Source organism: Phyllobates terribilis, unplaced genomic scaffold, assembly GCF_046119375.1.
Source record: "Phyllobates terribilis strain yellow unplaced genomic scaffold, ASM4611937v1 Scaffold_2__4_contigs__length_985480577, whole genome shotgun sequence".
Taxonomy (NCBI): domain Eukaryota; kingdom Metazoa; phylum Chordata; class Amphibia; order Anura; family Dendrobatidae; genus Phyllobates; species Phyllobates terribilis.
Genome location: NW_027362762.1, coordinates 213,917,158 through 213,936,420, shown reverse-complemented (window position 1 = coordinate 213,936,420; position 19,263 = coordinate 213,917,158). Strand labels below are relative to the sequence as shown.

The 19,263-nt window shown below is 43.4% G+C and overlaps 1 protein-coding gene across 1 annotated transcript in view; it reads left to right on the top strand.

Annotated features, from left to right (window-relative positions):
- The window catches only part of COG3 (component of oligomeric golgi complex 3), an 81,817-nt gene extending 62,972 nt beyond the window's left edge, over positions 1-18,845 (top strand). The window contains exons 20-23 of the mRNA XM_073663855.1: positions 4,745-4,820; positions 5,664-5,791; positions 6,309-6,407; positions 17,669-18,845. Of these exons, the coding sequence (XP_073519956.1) occupies positions 4,745-4,820; positions 5,664-5,791; positions 6,309-6,407; positions 17,669-17,698 (333 nt within the window). The 3' untranslated portion in view covers positions 17,699-18,845. The remainder of the gene's footprint in view (positions 1-4,744; positions 4,821-5,663; positions 5,792-6,308; positions 6,408-17,668) is intronic.
- The last annotated feature ends 418 nt before the right edge of the window (positions 18,846-19,263 follow it).

Below are 19,263 nucleotides of genomic sequence, written 5' to 3'. Positions count from 1 at the left end.
TCTATGGATTACACTCCTTTTGATGTCATAGTGTAACATATTATTGTGTACCTAGTAAAATGAACTTTGTAAACTAAACTTAAAGGAGACAGAACACCATGGGAAGAAGTTCTTCCCAGTCATCGGAAATAGAACATCACCACTACCAACGACTGCGGGAAGGACCTCCTGTAGAGCTTAATGGACTGGCTACTGGGCTAAAAATACCCCTGATTTTCACTGTTACAGTACTCTTGTTTTCCTGAGAGAGTGTCACAAGTGATGTACAGTACCTCTAGCCATAAATACATTCTCATCATCCTCTCAGAGCAGCTGGAGGTCTTCTAAGAATATTGCGTTGACTCGCTGCACTTTGGAGGACAGACGTAAGGTTCAACGTGTTCCTGCACATTTTTTGAGGTTTTTTTTTTTTTTTCTTCTTCTTATCTTGAAAATCTTTGCCGATAAATGTTCTGTTTATCTGAGTTAGGACTGCACCAAATCTTTGACATTTTTAAATCGTATATTCCCTTTATTGAAGGTTTTGTTTTTAACAAGAAAACAGGACAAATGGGAAACACCTTTCGCCCCTGCCCATTGCCATGGTTTATAGAGAATATTATGATTATCCAGTCAACATAGTCACAATATTTATTTTGTTTGCTGACTTTGTAAGTCATATTCCACAGATCTTTATAGACATTACTGTCCCTATTGGGGCTCACAGTCTAATTCCCCATCAGAATGTGTTTGGAGTGTGGTAGGAAACTGGAGAACCCGGAGAAAACCCACGCAAACACGGGGAGAACATACAAACTCCTTGCAGATGTGGTCTTTGGCGGGATTTGAACCCAGGACCCCAGCGCTGCAAAGCTGCAGTGCTAACCACTGAGCCACCACCGAGCTGTCCACACAGTAAATACATTGATATTCCTATTGGTACATGTACAGTAACTGTAGTGTTCAATCATGCAATATACGGTGCTCAGCATAAATGAGTACTCCCACTTTGAAAAATAAGATTTTAATCAAGATCTCACTGAACATAAGAACAGTTCCAAATATCTTTACAAGACTGATGTTTCATAGAACATTTTTTTAACCCATAAAATAAAGGTAAGGTAAATAATATAACTTTCAATACAAAATCTTCAGTTTTACTGAAATTAGTTGATGCAAAAATGAATACACCGCCATCAAAAACTACTATGATTTCTAGTATTTTGTATGACCTCCATGATTTTTAAGGACACCACCAAGTCTTCTAGGCATGGAATAAATAAGTTGGGGACATATTGCAACATCTGTCTTTTTCTGTTCTTCAAGAACGACCTCTTTTAGAGCCTGGATGCCGGATGGAGAGTGATTGATGCTCAACTTGTCTCTTCAGAATTTCCCATGGGTCCGATTGGGTTCAGATCAGGAGACTTGGCCATTGAATCACTTTCATCTTGTTCTTCTTTAGAAATACAACAGTGGCCTTAGATGTGTGTTTTGAATCACTGTCATGTTGGAAAAGTTCATATCTTCTAAGGGCACAAAGTGATGGTGGCATCTTTAGAATTATGAATTCATGATACCGTCAATGAAATGTAGCTCCCGGCACCAGCAGCACTCATGCAGCTCCACAAAAGGACACTGCCACCATGTTTCACTGTAGACACCATGCATTATTCTTTGTATTCCTTACCTTACAGTTTTATCAGTTCCTAAAACATTTATCTTGGTCTCATCACTTAAGAGTATAGAGTCCCAGTAGTCTTCATATTTTTCAGCAAGGGCCCTGGCAAATTGTAGGCCGCATTTTTTGTGCATGGGCTTTAGGAAAAACGTCCTTTTTGGATGAAACACATGCATGCCATTCCACTGCAGTGTGCACCGTATGGTGTCATGGGAAACTCACCCCAGTTTGGCTTTTTACTACTTTATCTAACTGCAGTGAACTTGCATGTCAATTTACTTCAACCCTTCTCATCAGAAGATGCTCCTGTTTAGGGGTTAACTTCATTGATCGGCCTGGATCTCTCTGTGATATGATTGTAGTTCCATCTCTGTTCAATTTTTGGTTTGCTTTTGATACATTGTTCTAACTGATAAGTAAAGCTTTGCTGATCTTCTTCACCTTTCTTGTATAAAGAAATTTTCTTTCTCAGGGCTTGGCTCATTTCTCTTCCATGTGGTGCCATGGCTGACAGCATAAAATGGGAAGGTGTTTTCTTTAAGTGAATAACTAGACCTGCCTGTGGTTAATAAGAATTTTGTAGTCTAAACTTTAACTCTGCTCCTAAGACTTTTATTGGGGCATAACTCATTTATTCAACATGGTCTTGAATGAATTTGTTAGGAAAATTACTTTTCGGGGTGTGCAAAATAACAAATCCTGTTTGCAATGAATGGGCCGTATTTCCGGGAGTATTTTACAGTATGGTATTTCAGAAAATGTTGATTCTGAAAGGAAACAAAAGTTTTTTTGACAAATCTGTTGGGTTGTGCTCATTCATGCCTAGCACTGTATATTGAGGAACAATAAAGTAGGCCCTTTACATTTTACAGACATCAACATGCACTAAAGTAAATAATCAAATGATTGTGATGTTGGCGCAATTACTATGACCATAAAATATCTGCGGTATTACATAGTAACACTGACATCCCAACAGTGTTCACTGCTGCCCTTTTAGTGTGAATTTATCCCATTGTTTATAAGATGTTTTGCACAGTTCTGCTGACAGTTGTGATTCTCTCCAGTTACCACCAGGAGGCAGTGTCCTGCTATAGAATGACTAATGTATTACTAACACTATAGAATATGAACTTATGTATGCACAGCTTTAATATTCCGTTTTCGTATTCATTTCCATTATTTTGACTTTCTAATATTTTTTAATGTATTTTTTTTGTTTCTATTAACTATATTCTAAAAGCAAAATCTAAAACACAGCAATTTATTTTTTTTACTCTTTCCTTCTGCATCTTTCTTCGGTTTTGGTCATTACTACAGATTCTGTTCTTTCTGAACATCATCCATTTTTCTCTTTAAATTTCCCTCTGCCAGCCTAACCTAAACTTTTAATGCTTCAATCATTTCTGTAGTTGCTTCAATCATTTGGTGTTCCTTTTGCTCAGTCTCTGGTCATCAGTCAGGGTCATAACTCATAATTGTAAAAAATCCATATACAAAGCTTCCCCTTTGGTATATGGCGTCGTCTTTGCACAGAAGAGCGTTCACTTGCATTTGTGGATTTTATGGCAAACGGTGTTCAGACAAATATTTCTGTAAGTTTTACAGAGCCCAAACTGACAGCGGCATTAACACGCGCTGGCATAGGGGCATGTCATTCTAAGCGCCCATTTAGCGTGCCGTGACGTGATCGCCACTGCAAATGAAGAAAAATCAAGAGTGCCAAAATCAAGATGTTTTGTTGGTTTCTGCAATACCACAAAAAATGCTGTAACAAGCGACCAAAACATCATATCTATCTCAAAATGGTATCAATAAAAACTGTCTTACACCGCAAAAAAATAAGCCATCACACAGCTCAACTGACTGAAAAATTAAAGCGTCACCGGTTTCAGAAAATGGCGACACATCCCCCTAAATTTTTTTTTTTTTCACCACTAAAATAATAAAAAAAAACTGGACATGTTTAGTATTGCTGTAATCGTGCTGATAGCAGAATCATATTGCAAGGTCATTTTACCACAAACTGTACACCGTAAAAACAATTCCCCAAAAATGTCAGAATTGCTGGGGTTTTTTTTTTACAATTTGTCCCCTGTTGGAACTTTTCTCCCATTTTCCAGTACACTATGTGGTAAAATTAATGGTGTCATTCAAAAGTATAACTCATTGCTCAAAAAACAAGCCCTCACATGTCTATATGGACAGAAAAATAAAAGTTATGGCTCTAGGAGGGAAAAACGGAAACATAAAAACTGAAATCGTCAGTGTTGTGAAGGGGTCAATGCAGTGCCACCTGGGGGCCCTGAGATCATGGCCATCCAGTACTGACTGTCAGACTGGTCCCTTGTGCACTTGGATTTCTCCAGAATCTTTGAAACTTTGATATTATGTCCTGTGAACGGTAGGATATTCCAAGTCTTTACAATTTTTACTTTGAAGAACATTTTTCTGAAATTGTTCTCCAATTTTTAGACTTAGTTGTTCACAGATTGGTGAACTTCTGACCATCTTTTGTGCGAGACTCTGCCTCTCTAACATGCTCTTTTTGTATACAGTCATGTGACTTAGTTGGAGATGACCCTCCAGCTGTTAGTGCCACTTACATTTGATATGTATTCTAATAGGATCTGTCTGCCTAGAAAAGATTTCCAGATCATTGCTTTTTTGTTTTCTTTACATGTATACAATGTCCAACTGTTTTTAAATTGGGGTTTTATTATTAAAATAGCTTTTCAGGAGTACATGTCTTGATAGAAACCTAATCAACTTTTTACCATAGCCAAAATTTTATAATCCCCCTCCCCCCACCAATTTGCTTTGAGGAGGGGGGACAATAAGTGTAACTTCAATAAGGACACATTCATTTTGGGAATAATCGAGCATGTAGAGACCATGATATCTGAGACAGGGATGAATGCGATCTGGCAGAATCACATGCAAGCAATTTCGACATGGTGTATATCACAAAGTTGTTAGACCTGTTTTTTTAAATTGAAAACATTATTCCTGGAAAACCCCTTTAATAACCACTATATACCTAAGTGCATTGGATATAACGCTATATTTGTCTGTTTTTCATAGGTGACTGCATTGAAGACCATGGCTAATCAAGGTGGCCCCAAATACAGCCTATCTCAACAGCCATGGGCGCAGCCAGGTTTGTGATTTTATTTTAATACTTCCTTCGCATGAAATGAAGAATTTATTCATCATTTATTTGCTACTTGATTGATTTTCCTCAGATTTTTTAGGAGCATCTTATATTATTTCTAGGAATGAAACAGTTGTTCTTGATAACCATTTATATGGCTCCTGATTGAAAGTTGAACATTTTCCATAAAGAATTTATTTTGGAGAATCTCTTACAAATGCCAAAATGCTCCTATCTGGTCTTCTAATTGATCTTTTACTTTCTGGTTTCTTCCTAACTAGAAGTGGCACATAATCAGGCCTTTGTGATTTTCCACTGTGTTGTCCAATCAGCGGCACACAATTTAGAAATACGAACCCAGTTGCTATATTTTGCTGGAAAATGTCTCTGGTAACTGTATAGATGCCAGCCGTGTTGAACAGCCAGTATCTGCTACGAACAGCAGCGACCAGAGCTTGCTCTGATGACTGCTATTAAACCCCTTTAAAGGGTTACTACCATCTCAGCCGTTCACAGTTGTCTTTAGTCCATTTTTGTAAGATAGAACCAGGAAAGGACCAGAGAAAGTATAGTGGAAAGATGGACATGCAGTCTTTTCTATGCATCCATGCCTGATTTTGGCTTTGAAAACTGCTGTAAAATGCTGATCACATCTTCAATGTATGTATGCGAGTTATCCTTCTAATGACTTGTGTTCTGCAGCTCTGGCCAGAGTAACATGGTCGCCTGGTCTTTTGAACCTTTTGTGTGACTTTTATCTGTATTACATGCAGGGTTATATTACTGACTGATGTTTCTTAGAAGGTTTCTCCTTTATTCATCATTGCTGAATGTTTCTTTGTTCCTCAGTAAAGATTAATGACCTGGTGTCTTCCACCTACAAGACCATAAAAACCAAACTGCCGGTGACGCTGAGGAGCATGTCACTGTACCTAGCTAACAAAGACACCGAATTCATCCTCTTTAAGCCAGTTCGGGTGAGTACGCTCCAGATTTGTGAGGTGTGCTAGTAATGCTGACACGTGTCATTTTAGGGTTAATAGTTTTTTATTTCTTACATGTACATTGATAGGTACCGTAAAGTTCTAGAAGATGCCTCATTCTAAATTCACACTGCTTCTTGCAGCAAATATAGTCACATCTCTAACAAAGCCACTCTCTACTAGGGCTTCCACAGTCTAGACACCGTCAAAGTATACAGTGGGTAAAAACACAAAGTAGGAGAAGTTAGGTTAGGTGCATACTGCGTCTATGCACTTAACCATTAATATACAGCTATTCCCAAAATATACCATAAGTATAACAAGCAATCAGAGGCCAAAAATTGAGCTCTTTCTGCCCCCTGCTGGCAGATACATTTTACAGCAAACTGTTCTTCCCTATACAGAGTGCAACTACAAAGAGACGTGTATACCATGCAACCTCAGGTTGCTAAATCCACAACCAATGTGTCCTCCAAGAATACTAACTGTATTTCCCTTCTTTGTTGTACAGAGCAACATTCAGCAAGTCTTCCAAAAGATCCACCTGCTGTTAAAAGATGAATTTAGCAGTGAAGATTTACAGATTATCGCTTGTCCTTCCATGGAACAGGTACATATATTGTAGTGAATAGAAGTTGAGCTGCAGTACCCTGGAACGGCCACTACACGGTGAACGGAGCTGTTCCGCTATATATATACTGTTTACATCTGTCTGACCATATAGTTCACACAGCTGATCGGTGGGGCTGCTGGGTCGCACTGCAATATGTCTGAAATTGATGACCACTAAGGTTTCACTAAAGTATTTCCAGAATTGGGTAACTTACCTAGGGGCTGACTAATGCTTTTCATTATTTTTCCCATAGAAATGAGAAGATTCAGTAACTTAGTGCCCTGTCAGCACAAACATTGATGTTGTGTATTCACACATGGTGATTTGGTGTAATTTTTCCTAGCAGATGCTTTTGATTTATTAAAGTACCGTTATGTTTTTTTCTATGATTTTGAGAAATTTGCTGCCCAGAACAGCCAGAAAGCTGGCACATATGAATGCATCCTTACACATAGACCAATATTGTCGGCAACATCTGAAAAGTTAGACATGATACATTCAGCCCCTTTCCTATACCTTATTAGCTGTAGTGGGAAATTGACAGTTTGAGAGGATCTGCACATTTGCTAATCAGCAGATTGTCTGTGATGTCAGAGTAATCACAGCCTTTTGTTTTTATGAGAATTGTCTAAGCAGCTCCATCTTTAGGTAAGGCCAGCCTACTTTACAGATGCACTGGTTATTATGGGCAAGGAACGCATCCTTGAAGCTTTCTTAATGTAGTCCCCCTAGAATTGTCCCTCTGCTCCCATTAGCAAGCAATGTCTTGTAGCTGTCAGTGATTTGGAGTGTAATCTACTAAACAGCAAGAAGCCTGTTGCTAGGAATCCTCAGGGAATTTAGTTTCCTTAAACTTACCCTTGCACTTGAGGCCAAAGCAATTTCCTTTGCCTGTTTATCTCCAAGACAGGCGTACTTTCTACATTTTATGTAGCCCCTATAAAAATCGCATCTTTAGTGATCTGATCTCTGCCTCTGTTTTACAGAAACTGAAGTTTAATCAGACATGCTAATTAGGCTGCCAGTTGCACCCATGGTATGACCAAGAGGCTCAGTGCTCTGTTCCTCCTAATAGACTTGCGTGCCCCCCATATTCCTGGTGATTAACAGCGCTGAGTTGCCTGGAGGGAGTAATGGTTGCATGGGAAGGTCAGGCAAGTCAGATCTGCCAATTAGCAGTGAGGGAGGTGTGGCATTCAAAACCAGTGGGCAGAACTGTGCACTTGAGCCTCTTGGTCACACCAGGGGTGCACCAAGCATCCTAATGTACATGCTTAATTAAACTTTAGTTTCTGAAAAATGTAGGCAGCAACTAGAACACTAAGGCCGATTCATCATTTGTCTTTTTTTTTTTTTTTTTAAAGTCACTTTCCTTTTCTGTTTTGTGGTATAAGTTGCCATTTTTGGCACCAATTTCATCAAACGCATAAATTCGTCACACTGAATCATGAATATGGCGCAAAGTTAAAAATTGACCTTTTCTTGGCTTGAACGGTCTTTCGACTTTTGGCACAAAAACTTTTACCAAAACACTGGCTTACTCAAAAATGCAGCGAGGGGGAATGAATTGGGTGCAGAAAATGGCACAAAAAACAGGCACACAGGCAATGATGAATCAAGGCTAAAAGGTGTGTGTGTGTGTGTGTGTGTGTGTGTGTGTGCACGTGCACTATTTAAAAAATAAAATAATGTCCTATGTGCTCAGTTTATAATGCTAGTTTAGACTGACACACTGCCGTTTAAGGCAAAGCCAGAGTAGCATATAGCAGTTGTCGACCAGGACTCTAGATGGTTAACCGCTTCTGTTTCTTAGCGTCTTATAGAAAGATATTTTGAAGATGAATGGACAGTAAGAGGTATTTTATGTGGTTAGAAGTAATAGTCATGGCCGAAAGTGTTTGCACCCTTGAAATTGTTCTAGAAAATGAAGTATTTTTCCCCGAAAATTATTGCAGTTACATGTTTTGTTATACACTGCAAATTTCTCCTTCCCCCATGACGGCACCACAGAGAGAGGGGATCCGCCCTTCAAGGACAGGAAACCTACAGATAAAAGGGCGGTGCCTCTCTCCCGCATCAGTTGGTTTCCTGTCCTTGACGGGATCCTACAGTCCGGAGGAGGCATACCTGCGGGGTGCCAGAAGATGGACGTCGTGGGATGCCAGGCCCGGCCAGTCCGATCCAGGCAGCGGGAGTCCCCCTGCCTCGGCTGGTGCGGTGTCCTGATGCGCCACCACTAGGGTCAGTGGGCCTTTAGGGTGTGCGGAGGGGGGTCCAGACGAAGAAGACAGGGCCTGTCAGGGCCCGCCGAGGATCGGTGCTGGACCCCTGGTTGAGGAGGTGAAAGCGCGGCGCAGCCCGGCGGTGTGTTTTTTTTCTACTTCCGGGTCTGCCGCGCAAGGGCGCCCCCGGGTGACGCTGTGCCGCAAGGCATGACTGGGTAGCCAGTCTGCACAGGCGCGGGCGTCCTCCCGCAGATGCGGGGGAGGAGGGGGCGTCGGGTCACTACAGGCACTATGGGATGGACTCCCAGTGCCTTAAAAGGCAGCAGAGGACGCCAATAGCTGCTCATGAGAGCTCTGGCATGCTGTAAAAAAACCCCCAAAAAAACAAAAACTCAGTTATATACATTTATATATATAAAAAAAAAAATGAGTGACCGAGAGCTGCCTGAGGAGCAAGAGCTTCAGCCTCAGTCGCAACCACCACCGCCAACCCAACGAAAAAAGAAGCCGGAAGAAACGGGGCACCAGGACCGTAACAGCGGAAGCAGGCGCTCCGGCAGGTCGTCGCAGCGCAGCAAGGATTCCACTTAAGCATCTTCCAGGAGGACTCCGTCTACAAAGATGGCTCCACCTCCTGAACCGTTACCCGCTCTTCCGTCTGGTTGGTAAGTGAGCTTCGTGAAAGTCCACTTTGTAACTAGGGGCCCTTGCGCTCTCTCTTTTTATCTCCTTTAGGGGAAAAAGAGTACAGGGAAAACAAAAAATAGGACTTGTGCACTATGCACTGAAGCCTTGCCCACTACTTGGGATAAGAGACTCTGCAGCTCCTGCATTGAGCAGACTATATGCGAGGGAACCCCGAGATTTGCCTCTGAACTTAGAGACCTAATTAAATCACAGGTTAATAAAAACACCTTTAAATATTTTCAGGGGGGCAAAAGGTTAAGGAAAACTAAAAACATATCCCCCGAGTCCAAATCTAGCAGTTGTGAGGATGGCGGAGATTCGCACACTTCCATTTCTTCTTCCTCCTCCTCTTCCTCGTCTACAGATAAAGGAGGACGGAGCTGTTTCCCTATTGAGGAAACAGATAGACCTGACTGCCTTGATGAGGCTACTATGGGATTAGCTGATCCCCGGCCCAAAAAATCCATCCAAGACGTAATGTTCAGCGGTCTAGAGCAAAAAAAGAGGAGATCTTTTCCACTCAACGAATATGTTCACTCTCTGATTAAGAAAGAGTGGAAAAGACTGGAGAGGAAGGGCTTCCTTTCCCCTAAACGAAAATACCCGTTTGAAGACCCTGCATGTTCCTTTTGGGAAAAAGCACCAAAACTGGATGTTGCTATAGCCAAAGCCTCAAAGAAATACTCCCTTCCATTTGAGGACATGGGTGTCTTAAAAGAACCCATGGATAAAAAGGTTGACACCTTCCTAAAGGGTTCCTTTAATGGTCTGGCTGGATCAGCTTAAATCTCATCTGAGGCAGAAAACATTTAGAGGCACAATCCTTGAAGCTATCCCGGTAATGAAAGGGGCAGCGTCCTTCCTTGCTGATGCCTCGGCGGACTCCGTCAGGTTAGGTGCTAGATAACGCGGGGAGACGAGCCCTCTGGCTCAAATGTTGGCTTGGGGATCTACAGACCAAATCTAGATTGTGCTCCATCCCCTGTGAGGGCGAGTTTCTATTTGGGGCCGCCCGTGATGACATCTTGGATAAGGCAGGGGACAATAAGAAGCGGTTCCCTATCCTATCTAACACTGCCTACAGGAAACCTTTTCGGAGTAGAAGGTTTATCCGTAGGAAACCCCCTAAAGAGCAGGATAGGTGGGAAGACAGGAGAAGGAAGACCAAAGGGTTCCTATTTAACAAACCCTCTAATGATAACAGAAAGCCCCCCCCCCCCCCCCAATGAAGATTTGCCCCGGGTGGGGGGGAAGGCTAGCAAGCTTTCTCCCGGCCTGGGAGCTAATATCCAACAGCTCATGGGTTCTGAGCTTAATACAATCGGGCCTGAAACTCCAATTCCTCAAAATTCCTCAGCAAAACTTTGTTATAACCCCCGAAAGGTCTTCAAACGAGGAGAAACTGGCCTGGGGGGGGGGAGGAGAAGGGCATGGGCTTCTATTCTCCATTATTTCTGAGGAAAAAAGCAGATGGGACGTACAGGACAATTGTGAATCTAAAAAAGCTGGACAAACTGTTGAAGGTGGAGGCCTTCAAAATGGAAACAATAAAATCTTCAGTAAAAATGCTATTTCCCGGTTGTTTCATGGCCGTCCTGGATTTAAAAGATGCTTATGTCCCGATACATAAAGACTACCAGAGTTCCTCAGAGTAGCAGTTCCTATTGGTGGAGTGGTCAAATACTATCATTATACAGCCTTCCCATTCGGCATCACCGTAGCCCCAAGGGTTTTCACCAAAGTTGTTGCAGAAGTGATGGCTCCTCTAAGGGAGCAGAACACCCTGGTCGTCCCATACCTAGACGACTTCCTGATAATAGGCAGCTCCTTCCTAGACTGCAAATCCCATCTGGGAAAGGTCATGGATTCCTTGACTCGCTTAGGTTGGCTTTTGAATCTGGGAAAGTCCAAAACAGAACCATGCCAGATACAGGAATACCTAGGCATCATGCTGGATTAAAAAAGACAGGAGTGTCGTCTCCTCTTAGGGAAAATTCACAAAATCATAGGCCAGATTTCACCGCCAAAGTCCCACCCGTCTATGTCCCTTCGGAAAGCCATGTCCCTGCTAGGTTCCCTGACGGCATGTTTTCCCGTCCGTCCAATGGGCGCAAATACATACCAGGTCCCTTCAGTGGGAAATCCTAGGGGCAGAAAAAGCCCTAAAAGAGCGTTTAGAAGGGCTTTTAACGCTATCTGCAGAAACCACACTTTCCCTAGAGTGGTGGGGGAATATAGACAATCTAGCCCGGGGGATTCCTTGGACGATCCCGACACCACAAATCTTGACCACAGATGCAAGTCCCGGGGGCTGGGGGGCTCACCTCAACAACCTGGTAGCTCAGGGGGTCTGGGCAGAACGTCTAAAACTATTGTCCTCAAACATGAAGGAGCTGTTAGCAGTAGAGCAGGCACTCCGGGAGTTCATGCACACATTACAAGGGCACCAAGTGAGGGTCTTTTCAGACAACCGGGTAGTAGTGGCATACCTGAACCACCAGGGGGGTACACGGTCCCATTCCCTAATGCAGGCGACAGAGGTCATCTTTTGCTTAGCCGAGAGGAACTTACAATCCCTATCAGCCCTACACATAAGAGGGATAGAAAACCGCATCGCAGACTTTGAGTCGGACACAACTAAAGCAGGGCGAATGGGAGTTAAGTCAATCAGTGTTTCGGCAGATTGTACAAATGTGGGGTCGTCCCTCCATAGATCTGTTTGCCAACAATCGAAACAAGAAAACCCACTCATTTTGCTCCCTAGACCCCAAAGGGAACCCCGTAGCCGTGGACGCCTTCATGATCCCGTGGAATTACCCTCTAGCTTACGCTTTTCCTCCGACAACTCCGAATCCTGCTGTTCTGAGGAAAATCAGGGAAGAGAAGGCGAGTGTAGGTTTGATAGCCCCCTTTTGGCCAAAGAGGGCATGGTTTTCATGGCTGAGGAGGTTATCAATCTCCGACACCTGGGTTCTTCCGGAGCTTCCAGACCTTCTTTCTCAGGGTCCGGTTCTCCATCCTCAGGCTTCAAGCTTACACTTGACAGCCTGGAATTTGAGAGGGCTCTTCTGAAGGACAAGGGTTTCTCCCCAAATCTGATCACCACACTACTTCAAAGTAGAAAACCTGTGACCACCACAATGTACCTGGAAGAAATTCCTTTCAGTCTCAGGTTCCAGGTTGGGTGGGGAGGTTCCTTTGACGGCTATCCTGGAATTTTTACGGAGGGGCTTAGAGCAGGGCCTGGCCATAAGTACCTTAAAAGTTAAAGTTGCAGCCCTGGGAGCGCTCTATAACTCTGACATAGCTAGGAATAGATGGGTATCTAGGTTTATTAAAGCATCAGCTAGATCCCGACCCATCCCATCCCGAAATACTACATCCTGGGATTTGAACTTAGTCCTTTCAGCTTTAACGGAGGCACCTTTTGAACCTCTGTCTGAAGCATCCCAAAAAATCCTGTCCCTAAAAACAGCACTCTTGGTAGCTCTCACATCAGCACGTAGGGTTAGTGATATTCAGGCCCTATCGGCAGGCCCCCCCTTCACACAAATCTTGGAGGATAGGGTTACTCTGAAAACCGACCCGGCCTATCTACCAAAAGTGGCATCAAGATTTCACAGGTCCTAGGAAATCACCCTTCCTTCTTTCTGCCCCAACCCTAGGAACACGAAAGAGAAAGTCTTGAATACACTAGACGTCAGAATGTGCCTAATCCAATATCTAGAGGCGACTCGAGTGTTCTCTCTTTGTCTGCTTTCAGGGCCCTCGTAAGGGAAAGAAAACTTCTAAGGGCACGCTGGCCAGATGGATAAGGGAGGCCATCACACTGTCGTACTCCTCACGTGGGGAAGCTGCCCCGGAGAAACTGAAGGCCCACTCAACAAGAGCGGTGGCAGCCTCCTGGGCGGAGAAGGCCGGTGCTACGATAGAGCAGATATGTAGAGCGGCAACATGGTCTTCCCCCTCTACCTTCTTTAATCACTACCGGCTAGACTTAACCTCTTCTTCGGACCTTACTTTCGGGAGAAGGGTTCTGGAAGCTGTGGTCCCCCCCCCTAATGAGTCACTTCTCTGTAATTCTCTCCGTTGTGCCGTCATGGGGGAAGGAGAAAGACGTAGCTACTTACCTGTAACGGGATTTCTCAGAGCCCATGACTGCACCCGTACATTCCCTCCCTTCACGTGTGGGTGCGCACACTTATTAGTTATTTGTTGTAGCCACGTGGTGTGTCTGACGAGGTCTTAGATTGAAAAATTTTGTGTTACTAACCTGGTGGTCCTCTCATGCTTTGTAAACAACTGATGCGGGAGAGAGGCACCGCCCTTTTATCTGTAGGTTTCCTGTCCTTGAAGGGCGGATCCCCTCTCTCCGTGGTGCCGTCATGGGCTCTGAGAAATCCCTTTACCGGTAAGTAACTACGTCTTTCGCATATTTTATATACTCTAGCATAAGCCGACCCGAATATAAGCTGAGGCACCTAAGTTTACCACAAAAAACTGTGAAAACTTATTCACTCGGCTATAAGCCTAGGGTGAGAAATGCAGCAGCTACTGGTAAATTTCCCCATCCTGGCATGCATGGCACCCCTCATCCCCCAATCCTGGCATGCATGGCACCCCTCATCCCCCAATCCTGGCATGCATGGCACCCCTCATCCCCCAATCCTGGCATGCATGGCACCCCTCCTCCCCCAATCCTGGCACCCCTCCTCCCCCCAATCCTGGCATGCATGGCACCCCTCCTCCCCCAAATCCTGGTATGCAGGGCACCCCTCATCCCCCAATCCTGGTATGCATGACCTCCCATCACTGCATACATGAAGAAAAATAAACACTCCTACTCACCTGCCTTCCCTGTGCTCCAGCTCTGTGTCCTGTTCTGCCAGCCACAGCTCACTTCCGCATCTGAGCAGCGCATGACGTCACTGCCATGTGCCCTCAGACCCTGAGGTGAGCTGCTGGGATATTCACTCCTCTCCACGCCGGGACTATGTGCGTGGAGAAAAGTGAATAGTCATTCTTCTTAATAGCGCAATGTGAGTCTCAGCCGCTCTGCTATCAAATGTGCCCGCTACTAAAGAGAATGAATATTCACACTTCTCCATGCCCATGGGTGTGGAGAAGAGTGAATATTAATTTTCTCTAATAGCGGGCACAGAGGATGGCTGAGCTGCAGCAGGAAGTGGCTGCTGCGACTCATACTGCGCTATTAAAGAAAATGGATATGCACCCCTCTCCACTCCCATGGGCATGGAGAAGAGTGAATATTCAGTCTACTGCCTGTGCCTACTCCTCCTTCGCCGCAACCCCCACCGGTATATACTGTATATATAAGTATATACCCGGGTATAAGCCGAGGGGGGCTTTTTCAGCATAAAAAAATGTGCTGAAAAACTCTGCTTATACTCGAGTATATGCAGTAATTTCACACACAACCCCAAAAATGGGCTGGACAAAATTGTTGGCACCCTGAACTTATTATTTGGTTGCACACCCTTTGGAATAAATAACTGCAATCAATCGCTTCCTATAACCATCAACAAGCTTCTTACACCTCTTAACTGAAATTTTGGACTTTTGCAAACTGCTCCAGGTCTCTCATATTTGAAGGCTCCTGAGATGCAAACTCAGCTTCCTGACACTGGACACTACATTGCGACCCAAAATCCTTTGATAATCTTCAGATTTCATGATGCCTTGCACGCAGTCAAGGCACCCAGTGCCAGAGGCAGCAAAACAGTAAAACCTCTTTGAACCTCCTCCATATTTGACTGTAGGTACTGTGTTCTTTTCGTTGTAGGCCTCATTCTGTTTTCGGTAAAAAGTAGAATGATGAGTTTTTACCAAAAAGCTCTATCTTGGTCTCATCTGTCCACAAGACGCTTTACCAGAAGAATTTTGGCTTACTCCTGTACATTTTGGCAAACTGCAGTACACCTTTTTAGCGTTTCATTTCATTCAAATGTTGCCTGCAGGAGTTTGAATTTCTTTGGAATTTGAATGGGGCTGCTTATCCACCATCTGGACTATATTGCATTACAACCTTTTAGCAATTTTTCTCTGCCGTCCACATCCAGAGAGATTAGCTACAGTGCCATGGGTTGTAAACTTGATTATGTTGTGTACTGTGGACAAAGCAACATCAAGATCTCTGGAGATGAACTTGTAACCTTCAGATTGTTGATATTTTTCAAGAATTTTGGTTCTCAAGTCCTCAGACAGTTCTCTTTAACTCTTTGTTATCCATGTTTAGCGTAGCTCACTCAGACACGCAATGCAGAGATTGACTCAACTTCTCCCTTTTTTTACTAGTTTCAGGTGTGATTTTTATATTACAAATGCACAACTGAGTCTGCTCACAATTCGAAGTGTGGGGCATAGGTCCTGATCCTTGTAGTGCACCATATGGACAATTGGTGTGGAGCAATGTTTTAATGGGCACAATAAAAGTTATGTTTTATTTTAAGAAACTAGCCTGATACGCTGTATCATCCTTTCCTTTTTACTCATCTGATTTTCAGATTGCCCACACCTGTTACTTGTCACAGGTGAGTTTGAACGAGCATCACATGCTTGAAACAAAGCATTTAGCCACAATTTGGAAAGGTGTCAATTTTGTCCTGCCCATTTTTTGTGTTTTGTGTGAAATTGTCCAATTTGCCTTTTTTCCACTTTTTTTTTCGTATTGTTCCAATACACACAAAGGAAATAAACTTGTGTATAACAAAATGTGTAATTGCAAGAATTTTCTGGGAGAAATACTTCATTTTCTGGAACAATTTCAAGGGCGCCAACACTTTTGGCCATGACTGTATTTTTTTTTTTTTGTCTTCCAGAAACAGCACAACTTTCATCTATGGGTTCCATTTGGTTTTGCCACTCAGCCCTATTCATGTAAATGAGATTGAGCTGCAATACTGGATACCGCCCATGGGCTAAAGTTGCATGGGGGAGTGATGGGATATTATGTTATTTTCTTTTGACCAAACCGATTTTCTGTCATGACAGACTGTGTGTGTGTGTGTGTGTGTGTGTGTGTGTGTGTAATCAGGCACTTTTGCTACTGGGCAATACGTGCTATATTCATTGGAAAAAAATCTATTTGCCTCTAAGGAGTATTCCCATCTCCAAGCTCCTATCTCAATGTGTAGTAGGTGTAATAATAATATTAGCAAATACCTCCAATTGGAAATGTGCTATAGTTCTTCTGATTCGCTATGTCTCTTTCCTCATGCGCAGGCATTGCAGGACCTTAGGTATCCGTGGTTACTAACACTAGCAACTAGCTGGCACTAGATCAGTGGTCGTAACCATGGATACCTAAGGTCCTGCAATGCTTGCACATGAGGAAAGAGACATAGCGAATCAGAAAAACTATACTAAATTTCTAATTGGAGATATTTGCTAATATTATTATTACACTTACTACATATTGGGATAGGATCTTGGAGATGGGAATACCCCTTTTAAGTGGGAAGGAACGGTGCTGGTCTGTGTCCAAGGGAAAGATTAAGGCCACGTTCACATTCAGCATTTGGTCAGTATTTTACATCAGTATTTATAAGCCAAAATGAGGAGAGGAATAATCAGAGGAAAAGTATAATAGAATCACGTCACCACTTCTGGATTTATCACCCACTCCTGGTTTTGGCTTACAAATACTGAGGTAAAATACTGAACGTGTGAAAGTGGCCCAGGTGTTTTCTCCATTCAGATGGAAATGTGAAAGCTGCAGACCATCAGAGGTTGCTGATTAGCTGCAGTGGTCACGTGTCATTATTGCAGCAATACAGGGCTGGGAGTGGAGCAGCGGTGCCAATCCAGGAGATAAGTATAGAATTTTTTTTTTTTAAATGTATACAGCACCTTATGGCCATTCTCAGGTAGCCCAGTAGGTGACCACCACTATCCGGAAACTCTTCATTGCCCCTTACAGTGGGGGTTTTGTAAGTCCTCTCATTTCCTGTTGTCTCTCTCTGAGCGGGGAGCACGTCTGGCTGTGAGCAGTCCTTTGTTTCCATGGTAACCGAGCAGCCACCTATCTATACAAATAAAAGTACTACGGCAGCGTTTTCTTCTGCGTGTTGCCTGGATGGTATGGAGGAGATGTGTGTGCTCATGCATGTGGTGCAGCAGCCCATATTAAATGTGCATTATGCCAGGTCGCATGCAAAGCAAATCTACACACACATTTTGTAGGAATGAATACATTAGATTTTGCTAAAAATACAACTTTCCCATCACTCAGCGAAGACCAAAGGAAGAGAAGAGGCACATTATAAAATGAGCGCTTGTTCCAATCTGTCATGTGCTGACAAGTGTGTTCCCTTCTCCTCCGTTTAGGTGAATCTATTGCTGTCGATGTCTAAATAGCTGAAGATTGCTAAACTTTTCCCATTTGTCTGGATGTTCCTGGGAGAAATGAAGCAGAAAGGCAGAAGTGATGTTCTGCAGGACACCGCAGGCCATTGCAGAGATACATGCATGGGAAAGGAGAGCAGAGGAGTCGTCTGCATACCAAAGCACTTGTGTTCTGTGTTACATGTGCACATTGGAGTCCTGCTCCTATCCGTCAGTCTGAAGTAACATGTTAGGTGCCCAGGGCGAGGGGTCTCTGGTGCTTGGACCCCACACAGCAAGCCATTACTCTGCATTCATATCATCTGTGCATTCACATTCTTTTAAGCAATGTCTGACGTGAATATTGATTTAATTTAAAATGTATTTTAACATTTCTGAGAACCTTTTCTCTCCTGACAAAATAAGCCCTGTCCTGTATGTCCCCAACCACGGTAATATGATTTTCGGCATCTCTCCTTCCCCAAGTTACTCATTTCTTTTTTTTGCTGCCCACACATAATGGAGTTTCAGCTAAAATCAGGACTGTGAACGTATAAAAGATGGAAAAAGATTTGCACTACTTCGATACTCCTTGGCAGCCAGACTAGGGCAGTGTGAACTTCCTTGGTCGGCACTTGAGTGCTGTTATCTTGGGTGCCTCTTGTGACTACCAGGGCCTCGTGAGGACATGATGCCTAGGATACCGACATTTGGGTGCCAGCTAAAGAAGTATATAGGCGGACCGAAGTGGACACCGGACCAGAGTAGTGCAAATCTTTTTGCTCATTGCTATTGACATGCATAGTAAGGGATAATTAGGATATAGCCGTGAGCTGTCTTCTTGGCTTTTTATAGCAGACCTCGCTTGTGACACTTTTAAATACCATTAAACTGATGTGTTAAATGGGTTGTGCAAAAAAAAAAAAAAAAAAAAAGGCTGCTTTCTTTCCTCAATAGTGCCGCACCTGCCCACTAGTTGTATGTGGTATTGTAGCTCAGCCCCATTTACTTCTATGGAGCTGAGCTGCAATATCAGAGACAATCCACAGACAGAAGTGGCTTGATCCTAGAAGAAAGCAGCCATCTTTTTATAGTCCAGCCTTTTTAACCTTTAAAAGGGAATTTGTCACCCAGTGGCACTTATTTGACCTCTAATATGGGCATACAGGTGATAGAAATGTAAATCTATACCTACCTGTATGCCTCATATTAGAGGTCTTGTTGCTGTGAAATGTCTTTTTATTTAATCAAGTTTCTGATGCTTGCAGGCCCGGGGCCCTGAAGAAATCCCTGCCTCCTCTGGTAATTATAATGTGTCCCCCCTCCCCTGCATGTCACAGTACCCTGTGATGTGCAGTCGCAGCAGCCAAATCCAGGCACTGTGACGTGCAGGGTTGGGGGGGGGGGGGGGTTGTAATTAACACACAAGGCGGGGATTTCTTCAGGGTCCCGAGCCTGCAAGCCATCAGAAACCTGACTGAATAAAACAAATTTCACAGTAACAATACCTCTAATATGAGGCGTACAGGTAAGTATACATTTACATTTCTATCACCTGTATGCCCATATTATAGGTCAGATAAGTGCCGGGGGTGACA